General features: G+C 38.8%; 1 protein-coding gene across 2 annotated transcripts in view; it reads left to right on the forward strand.

Annotated features, from left to right (window-relative positions):
• The window catches only part of tbc1d2b (TBC1 domain family, member 2B), an 82685-nt gene that overhangs the window by 28363 nt on the left and 34933 nt on the right, over positions 1–19389 (forward strand). For both annotated transcript variants that reach the window (XM_090230806.1, XM_090230807.1), the window contains exon 4: positions 13328–13497. In XM_090230806.1, coding sequence (XP_090086932.1) covers positions 13328–13497 — 170 coding nt within the window. The remainder of the gene's footprint in view (positions 1–13327; positions 13498–19389) is intronic.

Raw genomic sequence — 19389 nt, forward strand, 5'->3', positions numbered from 1 at the left:
CGGTTCCGTATTTCACTGAAAGAATAAACGTTTTGTTTTCGAGATGATCGTTTCCAAATTCGACCATATTAATGACCAAAGGCTCGTATTTCCGTGTGTTATTATGTTATAACTGAGTCTATGATTTGATAGAGCAGTCTGACTGAGTGGTGGTAGGCAGCAGCAGGCTTGTAAGCAAGCCTTCAAACAGCACTTTCGTGCGTTTTGCCAGCAGCTCGTAGTTGTGCTTCAAGCTGTTTGAGCTGTTTATGACTTCAAGCCTATCAACTCCCGAGATTAGGCTGGTGTAACCAATGTGAAATGGCTAGCTAGTTAGCGGGGTGCGCGCTAATAGCATTTCAAACGTCACTCGCTCTGAGACTTGGAGTAGTTGTTCCCCTTGCTCTGCATGGGTAATGCTGCTTCAAGGGTGGCTGTTGTCGATGTGTTCCTGGTTCGAGCCCAGGTAGCGGCGAGGAGAGGGATGGAAGCTATACTGTTACACTGGCAATACTAAAGTGCCTATAAGAACATCCAATAGTCAAAGGTACATGAAATACAAATGGTATAGAGAGAAATAGTCCTATAATTCCTATAATAACTACAACCTAAAACTTCTTACCTGGGAATATTGAAGACTCATGTTAAAAGGAACCACCAGCTTTCATATGTTCTCATGTTCTGAGCAAGGAACTGAAACATTAGCTTTTTTATATGGCACTTTTACTTTCTTCTCCAACACTTTGTTTTTGCATTATTTAAACCAAATTGGACATGTTTCATTATTTATTGATGTATTATATTAAGTGTTTATTCAGTATTGTTGTAATTGTCATTATTACAAACATATATATTTTTTAAATCGGCCGATTTAATTGGTATCGGCTTTTTTTGGTCCTCCAATAATCGGTATCGGCATTGAAAAATCCTAATCGGTCGACCTCTAGTATATAGGAATATACAGTATAGTGAATATACACTACATGGCCAAAAGTATGTGGACATCTCAACAATCCGTTTCTGTACGGCCCTCGCTTTGTGCTCAGGGGCATTGTCATGCTGAAACAGGAAAGGGCCTTCCCCAAACTGTTGCCACAAACTTTGAAGCAGAGAATCGTCTAGAATGTCATTGTCTGCTGTGGTGTTAAGATTTCCCTTCACTGAAACTTAAGAGGCCTAGCCCGAACCCTGAAAAACAGCTCCAGACCATTATTCCTCATCCACCAAACTTTACAGTTGGCACTATGCATTCGGGCAAGTTGCGTTCTCCTGTCATCCACCAAACCCAGATTCGTCGTCAGACTGCCAGATTGGGAAGCGTGATTCATCACTCCAGAGAACGCTTTTCAACTACTCCAGAGTCCACATCTCTAGCAGGGCAGACATTTGACAAACTGACTTGTTGTAAAGGTGGCATCCTATGACGGTGCCACGTTGAACGTCCCTGAGCTCTTCAGTGAGGCCATTCTACTGCCAATGTTTGTCTATGGAGATTGCGTGGCTGTGTGCTCGATTTTATACACCTATCAGCAACGGGTGTGGCTGAAATAGCTGAATCCACTCATTTGAAGGGTTGTCCACATACTTTTGTGTATATAGTGTATATGTCTATGGGACGAACACCGCAGCAGCCTTTGAATAACCCAACCAATAACCCAAGAAGCCTAGACTCTCAGGTTATTAAAGGGGAAGTAGCTACTAACCTAGCCTCTCAGGTTATTAAAGGGGAAGTAGCTACTAACCTAGACTCTCAGGTTATTAAAGGGGAAGTAGCTACTAACCTAGACTCTCAGGTTATTAAAGGGACAGTAGCTACTAACCTAGACTCTCAGGTTATTAAAGGGACAGTAGCTACTAACCTAGACTCTCAGGTTATTAAAGGGACAGTAGCTACTAACCTAGACTCTCAGGTTATTAAAGGGACAGTAGCTACTAACCTAGACTCTCAGGTTATTAAAGGGACAGTAGCTACTAACCTAGACTCTCAGGTTATTAAATTGACAGTAGCTACTAACCTAGACTCTCAGGTTATTAAAGGGGAAGTAGCTACTAACCTAGACTCTCAGGTTATTAAAGGGACAGTAGCTACTTACCTAGACTCGGGTTATTAAAGGGACAGTAGCTACTAACCTAGACTCTCAGGTTATTAAATGGGAAGTAGCTACTAACCTAGACTCTCAGGTTATTAAAGGGGAAGTAGCTACTAACCTAGACTCTCAGGTTATTAAAGGGGAAGTAGCTACTAACCTAGACTCTCAGGTTATTAAAGGGACAGTAGCTACTAACCTAGACTCTCAGGTTATTAAAGGGACAGTAGCTACTAACCTAGACTCTCAGGTTATTAAAGGGACAGTAGCTACTAACCTAGACTCTCAGGTTATTAAAGGGACAGTAGCTACTAACCTAGACTCTCAGGTTATTAAAGGGACAGTAGCTACTAACCTAGACTCTCAGGTTATTAAAGGGACAGTAGCTACTAACCTAGACTCTCAGGTTATTAAAGGGGAAGTAGCTACTAACCTAGACTCTCAGGTTATTAAAGGGACAGTAGCTACTAACCTAGACTCTCAGGTTATTAAAGGGACAGTAGCTACTGGCCTAGACTCTCAGGTTATTAAAGGGACAGTAGCTACTGGCCTAGACTCTCAGGTTATTAAATGGACAGCAGCTACTGGCCTAGACTCTCAGGTTATTAAAGGGACAGTAGCTACTGGCCTAGACTCTCAGGTTATTAAAGGGACAGTAGCTACTGGCCTAGACTCTCAGGTTATTAAAGGGACAGTAGCTACTGGCCTAGACTCTCAGGTTATTAAATGGACAGTAGCTACTGGCCTAGACTCTCAGGTTATTAAAGGGACAGTAGCTACTGGCCTAGACTATCAGGTTATTAAAGGGACAGTAGCTACTGGCCTAGACTCTCAGGTTATTAAAGGGACAGTAGCTACTGGCCTAGACTCTCAGGTTATTAAAGGGAAAGTAGCTACTAACCTAGACTCTCAGGTTATTAAATTGACAGTAGCTACTGGCCTAGACTCTCAGGTTATTAAAGGGACAGTAGCTACTAACCTAGACTCTCAGGTTATTAAAGGGACAGTAGCTACTGGCCTAGACTCTCAGGTTATTAAAGGAACAGTAGCTACTAACCTAGACTCTCAGGTTATTAAAGGGACAGTAGCTACTGGCCTAGACTCTCAGGTTATTAAAGGGGAAGTAGCTACTAACATAGACTCTCAGGTTATTAAATGGACAGTAGCTACTGGCCTAGACTCTCAGGTTATTAAAGGGACAGTAGCTACTGGCCTAGACTCTCAGATTATTAAAGGGACAGTAGCTACTAACCTAGACTCTCAGGTTATTAAAGGGACAGTAGCTACTGGCCTAGACTCTCAGGTTATTAAAGGGACAGTAGCTACTAACCTAGACTCTCAGGTTATTAAAGGGGAAGTAGCTACTAACCTAGACTCTCAGGTTATTAAAGGGGAAGTAGCTACTAACCTAGACTCTCAGGTTATTAAAGGGACAGTAGCTACTAACCTAGACTCTCAGGTTATTAAATGGACAGTAGCTACTAACCTAGACTCTCAGGTTATTAAAGGGACAGTAGCTACTAACCTAGACTCTCAGGTTATTAAAGGGACAGCAGCTACTGGCCTAGACTCTCAGGTTATTAAATGGACAGTAGCTACTGGCCTAGACTCTCAGGTTATTAAAGGGACAGTAGCTACTGGCCTAGACTCTCAGGTTATTAAAGGGACAGTAGCTACTAACCTAGACTCTCAGGTTATTAAAGGGACAGTAGCTACTGGCCTAGACTCTCAGGTTATTAAAGGGACAGTAGCTACTAACCTAGACTCTCAGGTTATTAAATGGACAGTAGCTACTGGCCTAGACTCTCAGGTTATTAAAGGGGAACTAGCTACTAACCTAGACTCTCAGGTTATTAAAGAGACAGTAGCTACTGGCCTAGACTCTCAGGTTATTAAAGGGGAAGTAGCTACTAACCTAGACTCTCAGGTTATTAAATGGACAGTAGCTACTAACCTAGACCCTCAGGTTATTAAAGGGGAAGTAGCTACTAACCTAGACTCTCAGGTTATTAAATGGACAGTAGCTACTAACCTAGACTCTCAGGTTATTAAAGGGGAAGTAGCTACTAACCTAGACTCTCAGGTTATTAAAGGGACAGTAGCTACTGGCCTAGACTCTCAGGTTATTAAAGGGACAGTAGCTACTAACCTAGACTCTCAGGTTATTAAAGGGACAGTAGCTACTGGCCTAGACTCTCAGGTTATTAAAGGGACAGTAGCTACTGGCCTAGACTCTCAGGTTATTAAAGGGACAGTAGCTACTAACCTAGACTCTCAGGTTATTAAAGGGACAGTAGCTACTGGCCTAGACTCTCAGGTTATTAAAGGGACAGTAGCTACTAACCTAGACTCTCAGGTTATTAAATGGACAGTAGCTACTGGCCTAGACTCTCAGGTTATTAAAGGGGAACTAGCTACTAACCTAGACTCTCAGGTTATTAAAGAGACAGTAGCTACTGGCCTAGACTCTCAGGTTATTAAAGGGGAAGTAGCTACTAACCTAGACTCTCAGGTTATTAAATGGACAGTAGCTACTAACCTAGACCCTCAGGTTATTAAAGGGGAAGTAGCTACTAACCTAGACTCTCAGGTTATTAAATGGACAGTAGCTACTAACCTAGACTCTCAGGTTATTAAAGGGACAGTAGCTACTGGCCTAGACTCTCAGGTTATTAAAGGGACAGTAGCTACTAACCTAGACTCTCAGGTTATTAAATGGACAGTAGCTACTGGCCTAGACTCTCAGGTTATTAAAGGGACAGTAGCTACTAACCTAGACTCTCAGGTTATTAAAGGGGAAGTAGCTACTAACCTAGACTCTCAGGTTATTAAAGGGACAGTAGCTACTGGCCTAGACTCTCAGGTTATTAAAGGGACAGTAGCTACTAACCTAGACTCTCAGGTTATTAAAGGGACAGTAGCTACTGGCCTAGACTCTCAGGTTATTAAAGGGACAGTAGCTACTAACCTAGACTCTCAGGTTATTAAATTGACAGTAGCTACTGGCCTAGACTCTCAGGTTATTAAATGGACAGTAGCTACTGGCCTAGACTCTCAGGTTATTAAAGGGGAAGTAGCTACTAACCTAGACTCTCAGGTTATTAAAGGGACAGTAGCTACTAACCTAGACTCTCAGGTTATTAAAGGGACAGTAGCTACTGGCCTAGACTCTCAGGTTATTAAAGGGACAGTAGCTACTGGCCTAGACTCTCAGGTTATTAAAGGGGAAGTAGCTACTAACTTTCAGCCCATTGTACTCAGTGCCTGTTGAAACTGGTATGACTGGTGTAATATGCCTGTCAAAACTTCCTCTTGGAGAGAGATTGATGAAACACTAGCTCCATCTCTATAAGTGGTGTAATATGAAGTCTGACAACACAGTGCCGAGGGTAGAAACCAACTAGTTGTGATCCTACAGTTAGTGTGTGTTTATGAACAGTATGGCTGCTCTGCTCTACTTAACAGCCTTACTCTCTCCTTTAGAACACATCTGCTGCTTGGATGATGTCATGTTCTAGAATGCCAGAACTCACGGCTGTGTTGGAGCTGAGTATGGAGAGGTCAAATGGAAATCACAATTCTGAGTAACATTCCAAGAGCGATTTAACAAGCAATGGAGGGGAAGTTTCCGACTTACTATGTTGGGAAGTCTGACACACTAACTGGTCTTATAGCGCCAGGTTGAGAAAGCAGAAATGCTTCACCTTATCGTAGGTGTGAAAATACAGAGAGGAAATGGTTAGACAGACACCATGTGGGTGAAGGTTCACAAAACTTTCAGAGCCCAGAAATCATCAATCCCCACCAGTGGAAGACAATTGAACAAGAGTTATCTCAGTAACACGTCATCGTAGTTCTCTGTCTCTATTATCATCAGAATAACACATTATCATAGTTCTCTATTTTATTTTTTTATTTCACCTTTTTTTTAACCAGGTAGGCCAGTTGTGAACAAGTTCTCATTTACAACTGTGACCTGGCAAAGAAGTGCGAGAAAAACAACAACACAGTTACACCTGGAATAAACAAACGTACAGTCAATAACACAATAGAAAAGTCTATACACAGTGTGTGCAAATGTAGTACGATTAGGGAGGTAAGGCAATAAATAGGCCATAGTGGCGAAATAATGACATTTTAGCAATTAAACACTGGAGTGATAGATGTGCAGAAGATGAATGTGCAAGTAGAGATACTGGGGTGCAAAGGAGCAAAAAAAGAATAATATGGGGATGAGGTAGTTCATCAGAAGAACACATTATCATAGTTCTGTCCCTAATATCATCAGAATAACACATTATCATAGTTCTGTCCCTAATATCATCAGAAGAACACATTATCATAGTTCTGTCCCTAATATCATCAGAAGAACACATTATCATAGTTCTGTCCCTAATATCATCAGGAGAACACATTATCATAGTTCTGTCCCTGATATCATCAGAAGAACACATTATCATAGTTCTGTCCCTAATATCATCAGAAGAACACATTATCATAGTTCTGTCCCTAATATCATCAGAAGAACACATTATCATAGTTCTGTCCCTAATATCATCAGGAGAACACATTATCATAGTTATGTCCCTAATATCATCAGAAGAACACATTATCATAGTTCTGTCCCTAATATCATCAGAAGAACACATTATCATAGTTATTTCCCTAATATCATCAGAAGAACACATTATCATAGTTCTGTCCCTAATATCATCAGAAGAACACATTATCATAGTTCTGTCCCTAATATCATCAGAAGAACACATTATCATAGTTCTGTCCCTAATATCATCAGAATAACACATTATCATAGTTCTGTCCCTAATATCATCAGAAGAACACATTATCATAGTTCTGTCCCTAATATCATCAGAAGAACACATTATCATAGTTCTGTCCCTAATATCATCAGGAGAACACATTATCATAGTTCTGTCCCTAATATCATCAGGAGAACACATTATCATAGTTCTGTCCCTAATATCATCAGAAGAACACATTATCATAGTTCTTTCCCTAATATCATCAGGAGAACACATTATCATAGTTCTGTCCCTAATTTCATCAGAAGAACACATTATCATAGTTCTGTCCCTAATATCATCAGGACACATTATCATAGTTCTGTCCCTAATATCATCAGGACACATTATCATAGTTCTGTCCCTAATATCATCAGGAGAACACATTATCATAGTTCTGTCCCTAATATCATCAGAAGAACACATTATCATAGTTCTTTCCCTAATATCATCAGGAGAACACATTATCATAGTTCTGTCCCTAATATCATCAGAAGAACACATTATCATAGTTCTGTCCCTAATATCATCAGAAGAACACATTATCATAGTTCTTTCCCTAATATCATCAGGAGAACACATTATCATAGTTCTGTCCCTAATTTCATCAGAAGAACACATTATCATAGTTCTGTCCCTAATATCATCAGGACACATTATCATAGTTCTGTCCCTAATATCATCAGGACACATTATCATAGTTCTGTCCCTAATATCATCAGAACACATTATCATAGTTCTGTCCCTAATATCATCAGAAGAACACATTATCATAGTTCTGTCCCTAATATCATCAGGAGAACACATTATCATAGTTCTGTCCCTGATATCATCAGACCCAAGGCCAGAGTCCAGAGGCCTCACATACTTTCATTGAAATTCACTGATTGTTTGTCTTTTTTTTTGTCTAAAGAAACATTACAAATCTCCAGAAAAAATGCACATCATACATTAGGAAAGTACAGTAAGGTACAGTTGAAGTCGTAAGTTTACATACACCTTAGCCAAATACAATTAAACTCATTTTTTTTCACTATTCCTGACATTTAATCATAGTAAAAAGTCCCTGTCTTAGGTCAGTTAGGATTACCACTTTATTGTAAGAATGTGAAATGTCAGAATAATAGTAGAGTGATTTATTTCACCTTTTATTTCTTTCATCACATTCCCAGTGGGTCAGAAGTTTACGTACACTCAATTAGTATTTGGTAGCATTGCCTTTAAATTGTTTAACTTGGGTCAAACATTTTGGGTAGCCTTCCACAAGCTTCCCACAATAAGTTGGGTGAATTTTTGCCCATTCCTCCTGACAGAGCTGTGTAACTGAGTCCGGTTTGTAGGCCTCCTTGCTAGCACACGCCTTTTCAGTTCTGCCCACACATTTTCTATAGGATTGAGGTCAGGGCTTTGTGATGGCCACTCCAATCCCTTGACTTTGTTGTCCTTAAGCCATTTTGCCACAACTTTGGAAGTATGCTTGGGGTCATTGTCCATTTGGAAGACCCATTTGCGACCAAGCTTTAACTTCCTGACTGATGTCTTGAGATGTTGCTTCAATATATCCTCATAATTTTCCATACTCATGATGTCATCTATTTTGTGAAGTGTACCAGTCCCTCCTGCAGCAAAGCCCCACAACATGATGCTGCCACCTACGTGCTTCACGGTTGGGATGGTGTTCTTCGACTTGCAAGCCTCCCCCTTTTCCCTCCAAACATAACGATGGTCATTATGGCCAAACAGTTCTATATCTGTTTCATTAGACCAGAGGACATTCCTCCAAAAAGTATGATCGCAACTGTGAACCGTAGTCTGGCTTTTTAATGACGGTTTTGGAGCAGTGGCTTCTTCCTTGATGAGCGGCCTTTCAGGTTATGTCAGTATAGGACTCATTTTACTGTGGATATAGATACTTTTGTACCCGTTTCCTCCAGCATCTTCACAAGATCCTTTGCTGTTGTTCTGGGATTGATTTGCACTTTTTGCACCAAAGTACTTCATCTCTAGGAGACAGAACATGTCTCCTTCCTGAGCGGTATGACAGCTGCTTGGTCCCATGATGTTTATACTTGCATACTATTGTTTGTGCAGATGAACGTGGTACCTTCAGGTGTTTGGAAATTGCTCCCAAGGATGAACCGGGCTTGTGGAGGTCTACAATTTTTTTTACTGAGGTCTTGGCTGATTTCTTTTGATTTTCCCATGATGTCAAGCAAAGAGGCACTGAGTTTGAAGGTAGGCCTTGAAATACATCCACAGGTACACCTCCAATTGACTCAGGCTAATTGACATCATTTATCAGAAGCTTCTAAAGTCATGACATCATTTTCTGGAATTTTCCAAGCTGTTTAAAGGCACAGTCAACTTAGTGTATGTAAACTTCTGACCCACTGGAATTGTGATGCAGTGATTTACAAGTTAAATATTCTGTCTGTAAACAATTGTTGGAAAAATTACTTGTCATGCACAAAGTATCTGACTTGCCAAAACTATAGTTTGTTAACAAGAAATTTGTGGAGTGGTTGAAAAACTAGATTTAATGACTCCAACCTAAGTGTTTGTAAACTTCCGACTTCAACTGTATCTGCATTATACTCCAGGGAGCTACAGTAATATGCATTATACTACAGTAATATGCATTATACTCCAGGGAGCTACAGTATTATGCATTATACTACAGTAATATGCATTATGCTACAGTAATATGCATTATACTACAGTAATATGCATTATACTACAGTAATATGCATTATACTACAGTAATATGCATTATGCGACAGTAATATGCATTATGTGACAGTAATATGCATTATGCTACAGTAATATGCATTATGCTACAGTAATATGCATTATACTACAGTAATATACATTATGCTACAGTAATATGCATTATAATGCAGTAATATGCTTTATACTACAGTAATATGCATTATGCGACAGTAATATGCATTATGCTACAGTAATATGCATTATGCTATAGTAATATGCAGTATGCTATAGTAATATGCATTATCCTACAGTAATATGCATTATAATGCAGTAATATGCTTTATACTACAGTAATATGCATTATACTACAGTTATATGCATTATGCTACAGTAATATGCATTATGCTACAGTAATATGCATTATGCTACGGTAATATGCATTATACTACAGTAATATGCATTATACTACAGTAATATGCATTATACTACAGTAATATGCATTATGCTACAGTAATATGCATTATACTACAGTAATATGCATTATACTACAGTAATATGCATTATGCTACAGTAATATGCATTATACTACAGTAATATGCATTATACTACAGTAATATGCATTATGCTACAGTAATATGCATTATGCTACAGTAATATGCATTATGCTACAGTAATATGCATTGTGCTACAGTAATATGCAGTATACTACAGGGGGCTACAGTAATATGCATTATACTACAGTAATATGCATTATACTACAGTAATATGCATTATAATATGCATTATGCTACAGTAATATGCATTATGCTACAGTAATATGCAGTATACTCCAGGGAGCTACAGTAATATGCATTATACTACAGTAATATGCATTATGCTACAGTAATATGCAGTATACTCCAGGGAGCGACAGTAATATGCATTATACTACAGTAATATGCATTATACTACAGTAATATGAATTATACTACAGTAATATGCATTATACTACAGTAATATGCATTATACACCAGGGAGCTACAGTAATATGCATTATTCTCCAGGGAGCTACAGTAATATGCATTATACTACAGTAATATGAATTATACTACAGTAATATGCATTATACTACAGTAATATGCATTATACACCAGGGAGCTACAGTAATATGCAGTATACTCCAGGGAGCTACAGTAATATGCATTATACTACAGTAATATGCATTATACTACAGTAATATGCATTATACTACAGTAATATGCATTATACTACAGTAATATGCATTATACTACAGTAATATGCATTATACACCAGGGAGCTACAGTAATATGCATTATGCTACAGTAATATGCATTATTCACCAGGGAGCTACAGTAATATGCATTATGCGACAGTAATATGCATTATACTACAGTAATATGCATTATACTACAGTAATATGCTTTATGCTACAGTAATATGCATTGTGCTACAGTAATATGCAGTATGCTACAGTAATATGCAGTATGCTACAGTAATATGCATTGTGCTACATTATTATGCATTGTGCTACAGTAATATGCAGTATGCTACAGTAATATACATTATACTCCAGGGAGCTACAGTAATATGCATTATACTACAGTAATATGCATTATACTACAGTAATATGCATTATGCTACAGTAATATGCATTATGCTACAGTAATATGCTTTATACACCAGGGAGCTACAGTAATATGCAGTATACTACAGTAATATGCATTGTACTACAGTAATATGCATTATACTACAGTAATATGCATTATACTACAGTAATATGCATTATGCTGCAGTAATATGCAGTATACTACAGTAATATGCATTATACTACAGTAACATGCATTATACTACAGTAATATGCATTATGTGACAGTAATATGCATTATGCTACAGTAATATGCATTATGCTACAGTAATGTGCAGTATACTACAGTAATATGCATTATACTACAGTAACATGCATTATACTACAGTAATATGCATTATGTGACAGTAATATGCAGTATACTACAGTAATATGCATTATGCTACAGTAATATGCATTATGCTACAGTAATATGCATTATACTACAGTAATATGCATTATACTACAGTAACATGCATTATACTACAGTAATATGCATTATGCTACAGTAATATGCATTATGCTACAGTAATGTGCATTATGCTACAGTAATGTGCAGTATACTACAGTAATATACATTATACTCCAGGGAGCTACAGTAATATGCATTATACTACAGTAATATGCATTATACTACAGTAATATGCATTATGCTACAGTAATATGCATTATGCTACAGTAATATGCATTATGCTACAGTAATATGCATTATGCTACAGTAATATGCATTATACTACAGTAATATGCAGTATACTACAGTAATATACATTCTCCTTGGAGCTACAGTAATATGCATTATACTACAGTAATATGCATTATACTACAGTAATATGCAGTATACTACAGTAATATACATTATTCTCCAGGGAGCTTCAGTAATATGCATTATACTACAGTAATATGCAGTATACTATAGTAATATACATTATACTCCAGGGAGCTACAGTAATATGCATTATACTACAGTAATATGCAGTATACTACAGTAATATACATTATTCTCCAGGGAGCTACAGTAATATGCATTATACTACAGTAATATGCATTATACTACAGTAATATGCATTATACTACAGTAATATGCATTATACTACAGTAATATGCAGTATACTACAGTAATATACATTATTCTCCAGGGAGCTACAGTAATATGCATTATACTACAGTAATATGCAGTATACTACAGTAATATGCATTATACTACAGTAATATGCAGTATACTACAGTAATATACATTATTCTCCAGGGAGCTACAGCAACATGCATTATACTACAGTAATATGCATTATAGTACAGTAATATTCAGTATACTACAGTAATATGCAGTATACTACAGTAATATACATTATTCTCCAGGGAGCTACAGCAACATGCATTATACTACAGTAATATGCGTTGTGCTAAAGCAACATGCATTATACTACAGTAATATGCAGTATACTACAGTAATATGCATTATACTACAGTAATATACATTATACTCCAGGGAGCTACAGTAATATGCATTATGCTACAGTAATATGCATTATACTACAGTAATATGCATTATGCTACAGTAAAATGCATTATACTACAGTAATATGCAGTATACTACAGTAATATGCATTATACTACAGTAATATGCAGTATACTACAGTAATATACATTATTCTCCAGGGAGCTACAGCAACATGCATTATACTACAGTAATATGCATTATAGTACAGTAATATTCAGTATACTACAGTAATATGCAGTATACTACAGTAATATACATTATTCTCCAGGGAGCTACAGCAACATGCATTATACTACAGTAATATGCGTTGTGCTAAAGCAACATGCATTATACTACAGTAATATGCAGTATACTACAGTAATATACATTATTCTCCAGGGAGCTACAGTAATATGCATTATGCTACAGTAATATGCGTTGTGCTACAGCAACATGCATTATACTACAGTAATATGCAGTATAGTACAGTAATATTCAGTATACTCCAGGGATCCACGACCCAACTCTTTCCTCCTTTTCATCTTTAAATGATCTAGTTACTGGCTTCATATTCTATTCTCTCTGTTGCTAAGGATGTGTTGTGGTTGACCATGTCCCTTACTCTGTCCCCCCTCTATCTGTCCACCAGGAACTCCATGTCAGGTCTGCGTGTGGGTCGAGGAGGAGGAGAGAACAGACGCTCTGTCTTCTACACTGGGAGCAGTGGTGATGAGTGGGAGATGTTAGACGCTCCCTCAACCAAGGACATCAACCAGGACCACAAACCTCCCACCCAGCCTCAGACTGACTCACACAGACGTAAGAGTCCTCTTCACCCTCTGTCCCCTTCCTGACCCTCACCACCTCCTCCTCCTCCTCCTCACCCTCTGTCCCCTTCCTGACCCCACCACCACCTCCTCCTTCTCCTCTTCACCATCTGTCCCCTTCCTGACCCTCACCTCCTCCTTCTCCTCCTCACCCTCTGTCCCCTTCCTGACCCTCACCTCCTTCTTCTCCTCCTCACCCTCTGTCCCCTTCGTCACTGTCACCACCTCCTCCTAAACCCTCTGTCCCCTTCCTGACCCTCACCACCACCACCTCCTCCTCCTCCCGCTCTGTCCCCTACCTTCCTGCCAAGCAGCAGCTACTCTTCCTGGCGTCCAAACACATTAAGGCACTTACATTACATGTAAAACTAAATATAAAACATCAAATTACATTATCAGACCACTACATATCTACAATACAAAATGTAGAATTCCACCATATAACAATATGTGTATTATCTGTAGAGATAATACACACAACTCTACCTTACATTATTCAGCTGGTCTATAGAGATAATACACACAACTCTACCTAACATTATTCAGCTGGTCTATAGAGATAATACACACAACTCTACCTTACATTATTCAGCTGGTCTGTAGAGATAATACACACAACTCTACCTAACATTATTCAGCTGGTCTGTAGAGATAATACACACAACTCTACCTAACATTATTCAGCTGTTCTGTAAAGATAATACACACAACTCTACCTAACATTATTCAGCTGGTCTATAGAGATAATACACACAACTCTACCTAACATTATTCAGCTGGTCTATAGAGATAATACACACAACTCTACCTAACATTATTCAGCTGGTCTATAGAGATAATACACACAACTCTACCTAACATTATTCAGCTGGTCTATAGAGATAATACACACAACTCTACCTAACATTATTCAGCTGGTCTGTAGAGATAATACACACAACTCTACCTAACATTATTCAGCTGGTCTATAGAGATAATACACACAACTCTACCTAACATTATTCAGCTGGTCTATAGAGATAATACACACAACTCTACCTAACATTATTCAGCTGGTCTGTAGAGATAATACACACAACTCTACCTAACATTATTCAGCTGGTCTGTAGAGATAATACACACAACTCTACCTAACATTATTCAGCTGTTCTGTAAAGATAATACACACAACTCTACCTAACATTATTCAGCTGTTCTGTAGAGATAATACACACAACTCTACCTAACATTATTCAGCTGTTCTGTAGAGATAATACACACAACTCTACCTAACATTATTCAGCTGGTCTGTAGAGATAATACACACAACTCTACCTAACATTATTCAGCTGGTCTATAGAATAATACACACAACTCTACCTAACATTATTCAGCTGTTCTATATAATAATAATACACACAACTCTACCTAACATTATTCAGCTGGTCTGTAAAGATAATACACACAACTCTACCTAACATTATTCAGCTGGTCTATAGAGATAATACACACAACTCTACCTAACATTATTCAGCTGGTCTGTAAAGATAATACACACAACTCTACCTAACATTATTCAGCTGGTCTGTAGAGATAATACACACAACTCTACCTAACATTATTCAGCTGGTCTATATAATAATACACACAACTCTACCTAACATTATTCAGCTGGTCTATATAATAATACACACAACTCTACCTAACATTATTCAGCTGGTCTGTAGAGATAATACACACAACTCTACCTAACATTATTCAGCTGGTCTGTAGAGATAATACACACAACTCTACCTAACATTATTCAGCTGGTCTGTAGAGATAATACACACAACTCTACCTAACATTATTCAGCTGGTCTATAGAGATAATACACACAACTCTACCTAACATTATTCAGCTGGTCTGTAGAGATAATACACACAACTCTACCTAACATTATTCAGCTGGTCTGTAGAGATAATACACACAACTCTACCTAACATTATTCAGCTGGTCTGTAGAGATAATACACACAACTCTACCTAACATTATTCAGCTGGTCTGTATAATAATACACACAACTCTACCTAACATTATTCAGCTGGTATATATAGATAATACACACAACTCTACCTAACATTATTCAGCTGGTCTATAGAGATAATACACACAACTCCACCTAACATTATTCAGCTGGTCTATATAATAATACACACAACTCTACCTAACATTATTCAGCTGGTCTATAGAGATAATACACACAACTCTACCTAACATTATTCAGCTGGTCTATATAATAATACACACAACTCTACCTAACATTATTCAGCTGGTCTGTAGAGATAATACACACAACTCTACCTAACATTATTCAGCTGGTCTGTAAAGATAATACACACAACTCTACCTAACATTATTCAGCTGGTCTGTAGAGATAATACACACAACTCTACCTAACATTATTCAGCTGGTCTGTAGAGATAATACACACAACTCTACCTAACATTATTCAGCTGGTCTATATAATAATACACACAACTCTACCTAACATTATTCAGCTGGTCTATAGAGATAATACACACAACTCTACCTAACATTATTCATCTGGTCTGTAGAGATAATACACACAACTCTACCTAACATTATTCAGCTGGTCTGTAGAGATAATACACACAACTCTACCTAACATTATTCAGCTGGTCTATAGAGATAATACACACAACTCTACCTTACATTATTCAGCTGGTCTGTAGAGATAATACACACAACTCTACCTAACATTATTCATCTGGTCTGTAGAGATAATACACACAACTCTACCTAACATTATTCAGCTGGTCTATAGAGATAATACACACAACTCTACCTAACATTATTCATCTGGTCTGTAGAGATAATACACACAACTCTACCTAACATTATTCAGCTGGTCTGTAGAGATAATACACACAACTCTACCTAACATTATTCAGCTGGTCTATAGAGATAATACACACAACTCTACCTAACATTATTCAGCTGGTCTATAGACATAATACACACAACTCTACCTAACATGATTCAGCTGGTCTATATAATAATACACACAACTCTACCTAACATTATTCAGCTGGTCTATAGAGATAATACACACAACTCTACCTAACATTATTCAGCTGGTCTATAGAGATAATACACACAACTCCACCTAACATTATTCATCTGGTCTGTAAAGATAATGGCCAAGTCAATAAAAATAGCAGCACAACATTGCTTAAAATCAAGGGCAATGGTGACATCATTATGGACCTTTTAAGGTTGCAGTGACACATCCATAACCTGAGCGTAAACCAGATTGCATTCCAGAGAGAATACTATAGACATAAAGAAAGCCAGTCAGTTGATTATTGACACGTTTATCCAACACGTTTGATAAACAAGGCAAAATAGAAATAGGCCTTTAACAGTTAGGATCAGCTTGATCTCCCCCTTTATATAAAGGACAAACCGTGGCTGCCTTCCAAGCAATGGGAACCTCCCCAGAAAGGAGAGACAGGTTAAACAGGTCAGAGATAGGCTTGGTGATGATAGGGGCAGCAAGTTTCAGGGGCTCCTTTAGCACATCAGACTCAGTGACTGCCTGCAGGGAGAAACTTTGTAGCGGGGCAGGGGAAAAAGAGAGAGAAGCATCGGGGATAGTCACATTACAAGGGGTGGGAGATGAGGAAATGTTGGACAGGCCGTAACGTCCACAGAAACATGTCAAACGCTTTTTAGAATCAATCCTCAGGTTGTTTTTAAAATATATAATCGATAATATATCAACCGCAAATGTCTTTCACAGTAGGAGAGGGAAAACCTATCCAAACCTTGAGGAAGCGATAGGAAAAGGAATCTGGTTGATATCCCTTCAAATGGAGCAATGGGAGGCTATGGAACATGGAGCTTTCAAAATAGAAGCCACTTCCTGGTTTGATTTTTCTCAGGGTTTCGCCTGCAATATCAGATCTGTTATACTCACAGACAATATTTTGACAGTTTTGGAAACTTTAGTGTTTTCTATCCTAATCTGTCAATTATATGCATATTCTAGCATCTGGTCCTGAGACATAGGCTGTTTACTTTGGGAACGTTATTTTTCTAAACATAAAAATAGTGCCCCCTAGCTTCAAAAGGTTAAACATGTCAACATTCACAAGGCCGCAGGGCATACGAATTATCAAATCAAATGTATTTGTCACATACACATGGTTAGCAGATGTTAATGTGAGTGTAGCGAAATGCTTGTGCTTCTAGTTCCGACAATGCAGTAATAACCAACGAGTAATCTAACCTAACAATTCCAAAACTACTACCTTATACACACAAGTGTAAAGGGATAAAGAATATGTACATAAAGATATATGAATGAGTGATGGTACAGAGCGGCATAGGCAAGATGCAGTAGATGGTATCGAGTACAGTATATACATATGAGATGAGTAATGTATGTATGTAAACATTATATTAAGTAGCATTGTTTAAAGTGGCTAGTGATATATTTTTACATCAATTTCCATCAATTTCCATTATTAACGTGGCTGGAGTTGAGTCAGTGTGTTGGCAGCAGCCACTCAATGTTAGTGGTGGCTGTTTAACAGTCTGATGGCCTTGAGATAGAAGCTGTTTTTCAGTCTCTCGGTCCCAGCTTTGATGTACCTGTACTGACCTCGCCTTCTGGATGATAGCGGGGTGAACAGGCAGTGGCTCGGGTGGTTGTTGTCCTTGATGATCTTTTTGGCCTTCCTGTGACATCGGGTGGTGTAGGTGTCCTGGAGGGCAGGTAGTTTGCTCCCGGTGATGCGTTGTGCAGACCTCACTACCCTCTGGAGAGCTTTACGGTTGTGAGCGGAGCAGTTGCCGTACCAGGCGGTGATACAGCCCGACAGGATGCTCTTGATTGTGCATCTGTAGAAGTTTGTGAGTGCTTTTGGTGACAAGCCAAATTTCTTCAGCCTCCTGAGGTTGAAGAGGCTCTGCTGCGTCTTCTTCACGATACTGTCTGTGTGGGTGGACCAATTTAGATTGTCTGTGATGTGTACGCCGAGGAACTTAAAACTTACTACCCTCTCCACTACTATCCGGTCAATGTGGATAGGGGGGTGCTCCCTCTGCTGTTTCCTGAAGTCCACAATCATCTCCTTTGTTTTGTTGGGAGTACAGGAGAGGGCTCAGATCGCACCCTTGTGGGGCCCCAGTGCTGAGGATCAGCGGTGTGGAGATGTTGTTACCTACCCTCACCACCTGGGGGCGGCACGTCAGGAAATCCAGTACCCAGTTGCACAGGGCGGGGTCGAGACCCCGAGCTTGGAGGGTACTATGGTGTTAATGACCTCAGAGAGTCAGGACACCTGTTTAACGTCCCATCCGAAAAACGGCACCCTACACAAGGCAGTGTCCTGGGGCATTGGGATATTTTTTTTTAGACCAGAGGAAAGAGTGCCTCCTACTGACCCTCCATCACCACTTCCAGCAGCATATGGTCTCAAATCCAGGAACTGACCAGGACCAACCCTGCTTAGCTTCAGAAGCAAGCCAGCAGTGGTATGCAGGGTGGTATGCTGCTGGCAAAACAGTGATCACTAAGGTCATTACAGGAAACACCACACTGATAACTATCAGGATTATTTGTGAGGATAACATCAAAGTAGCCTTTTCTGAGTGTTTGGAGTCATACCTTGTGGGATTGGTAATAATTTGAGAAATATTTAGGGGGTTTAAGCATGTCCCAGTTTAGGTCACCTAGCAGGACATATTCAGACTTGGTGTAAGGGGCCAGGAGAGAGCTTAAGGCAGGTAGGGTACAGACCGGTACTGATGGAGGACGATAGCACCCAGCAACAGTCAACAAAGAGCTATTTGAAAGTTGAATGATTAAAACCAGCAAATCAAATTGTTTGGGGAC

The sequence above is a fragment of the Oncorhynchus mykiss genome, chromosome 4 (assembly GCF_057628025.1).
Source record: "Oncorhynchus mykiss isolate SJ-2025 chromosome 4, ASM5762802v1, whole genome shotgun sequence".
Classification (NCBI taxonomy): domain Eukaryota; kingdom Metazoa; phylum Chordata; class Actinopteri; order Salmoniformes; family Salmonidae; genus Oncorhynchus; species Oncorhynchus mykiss.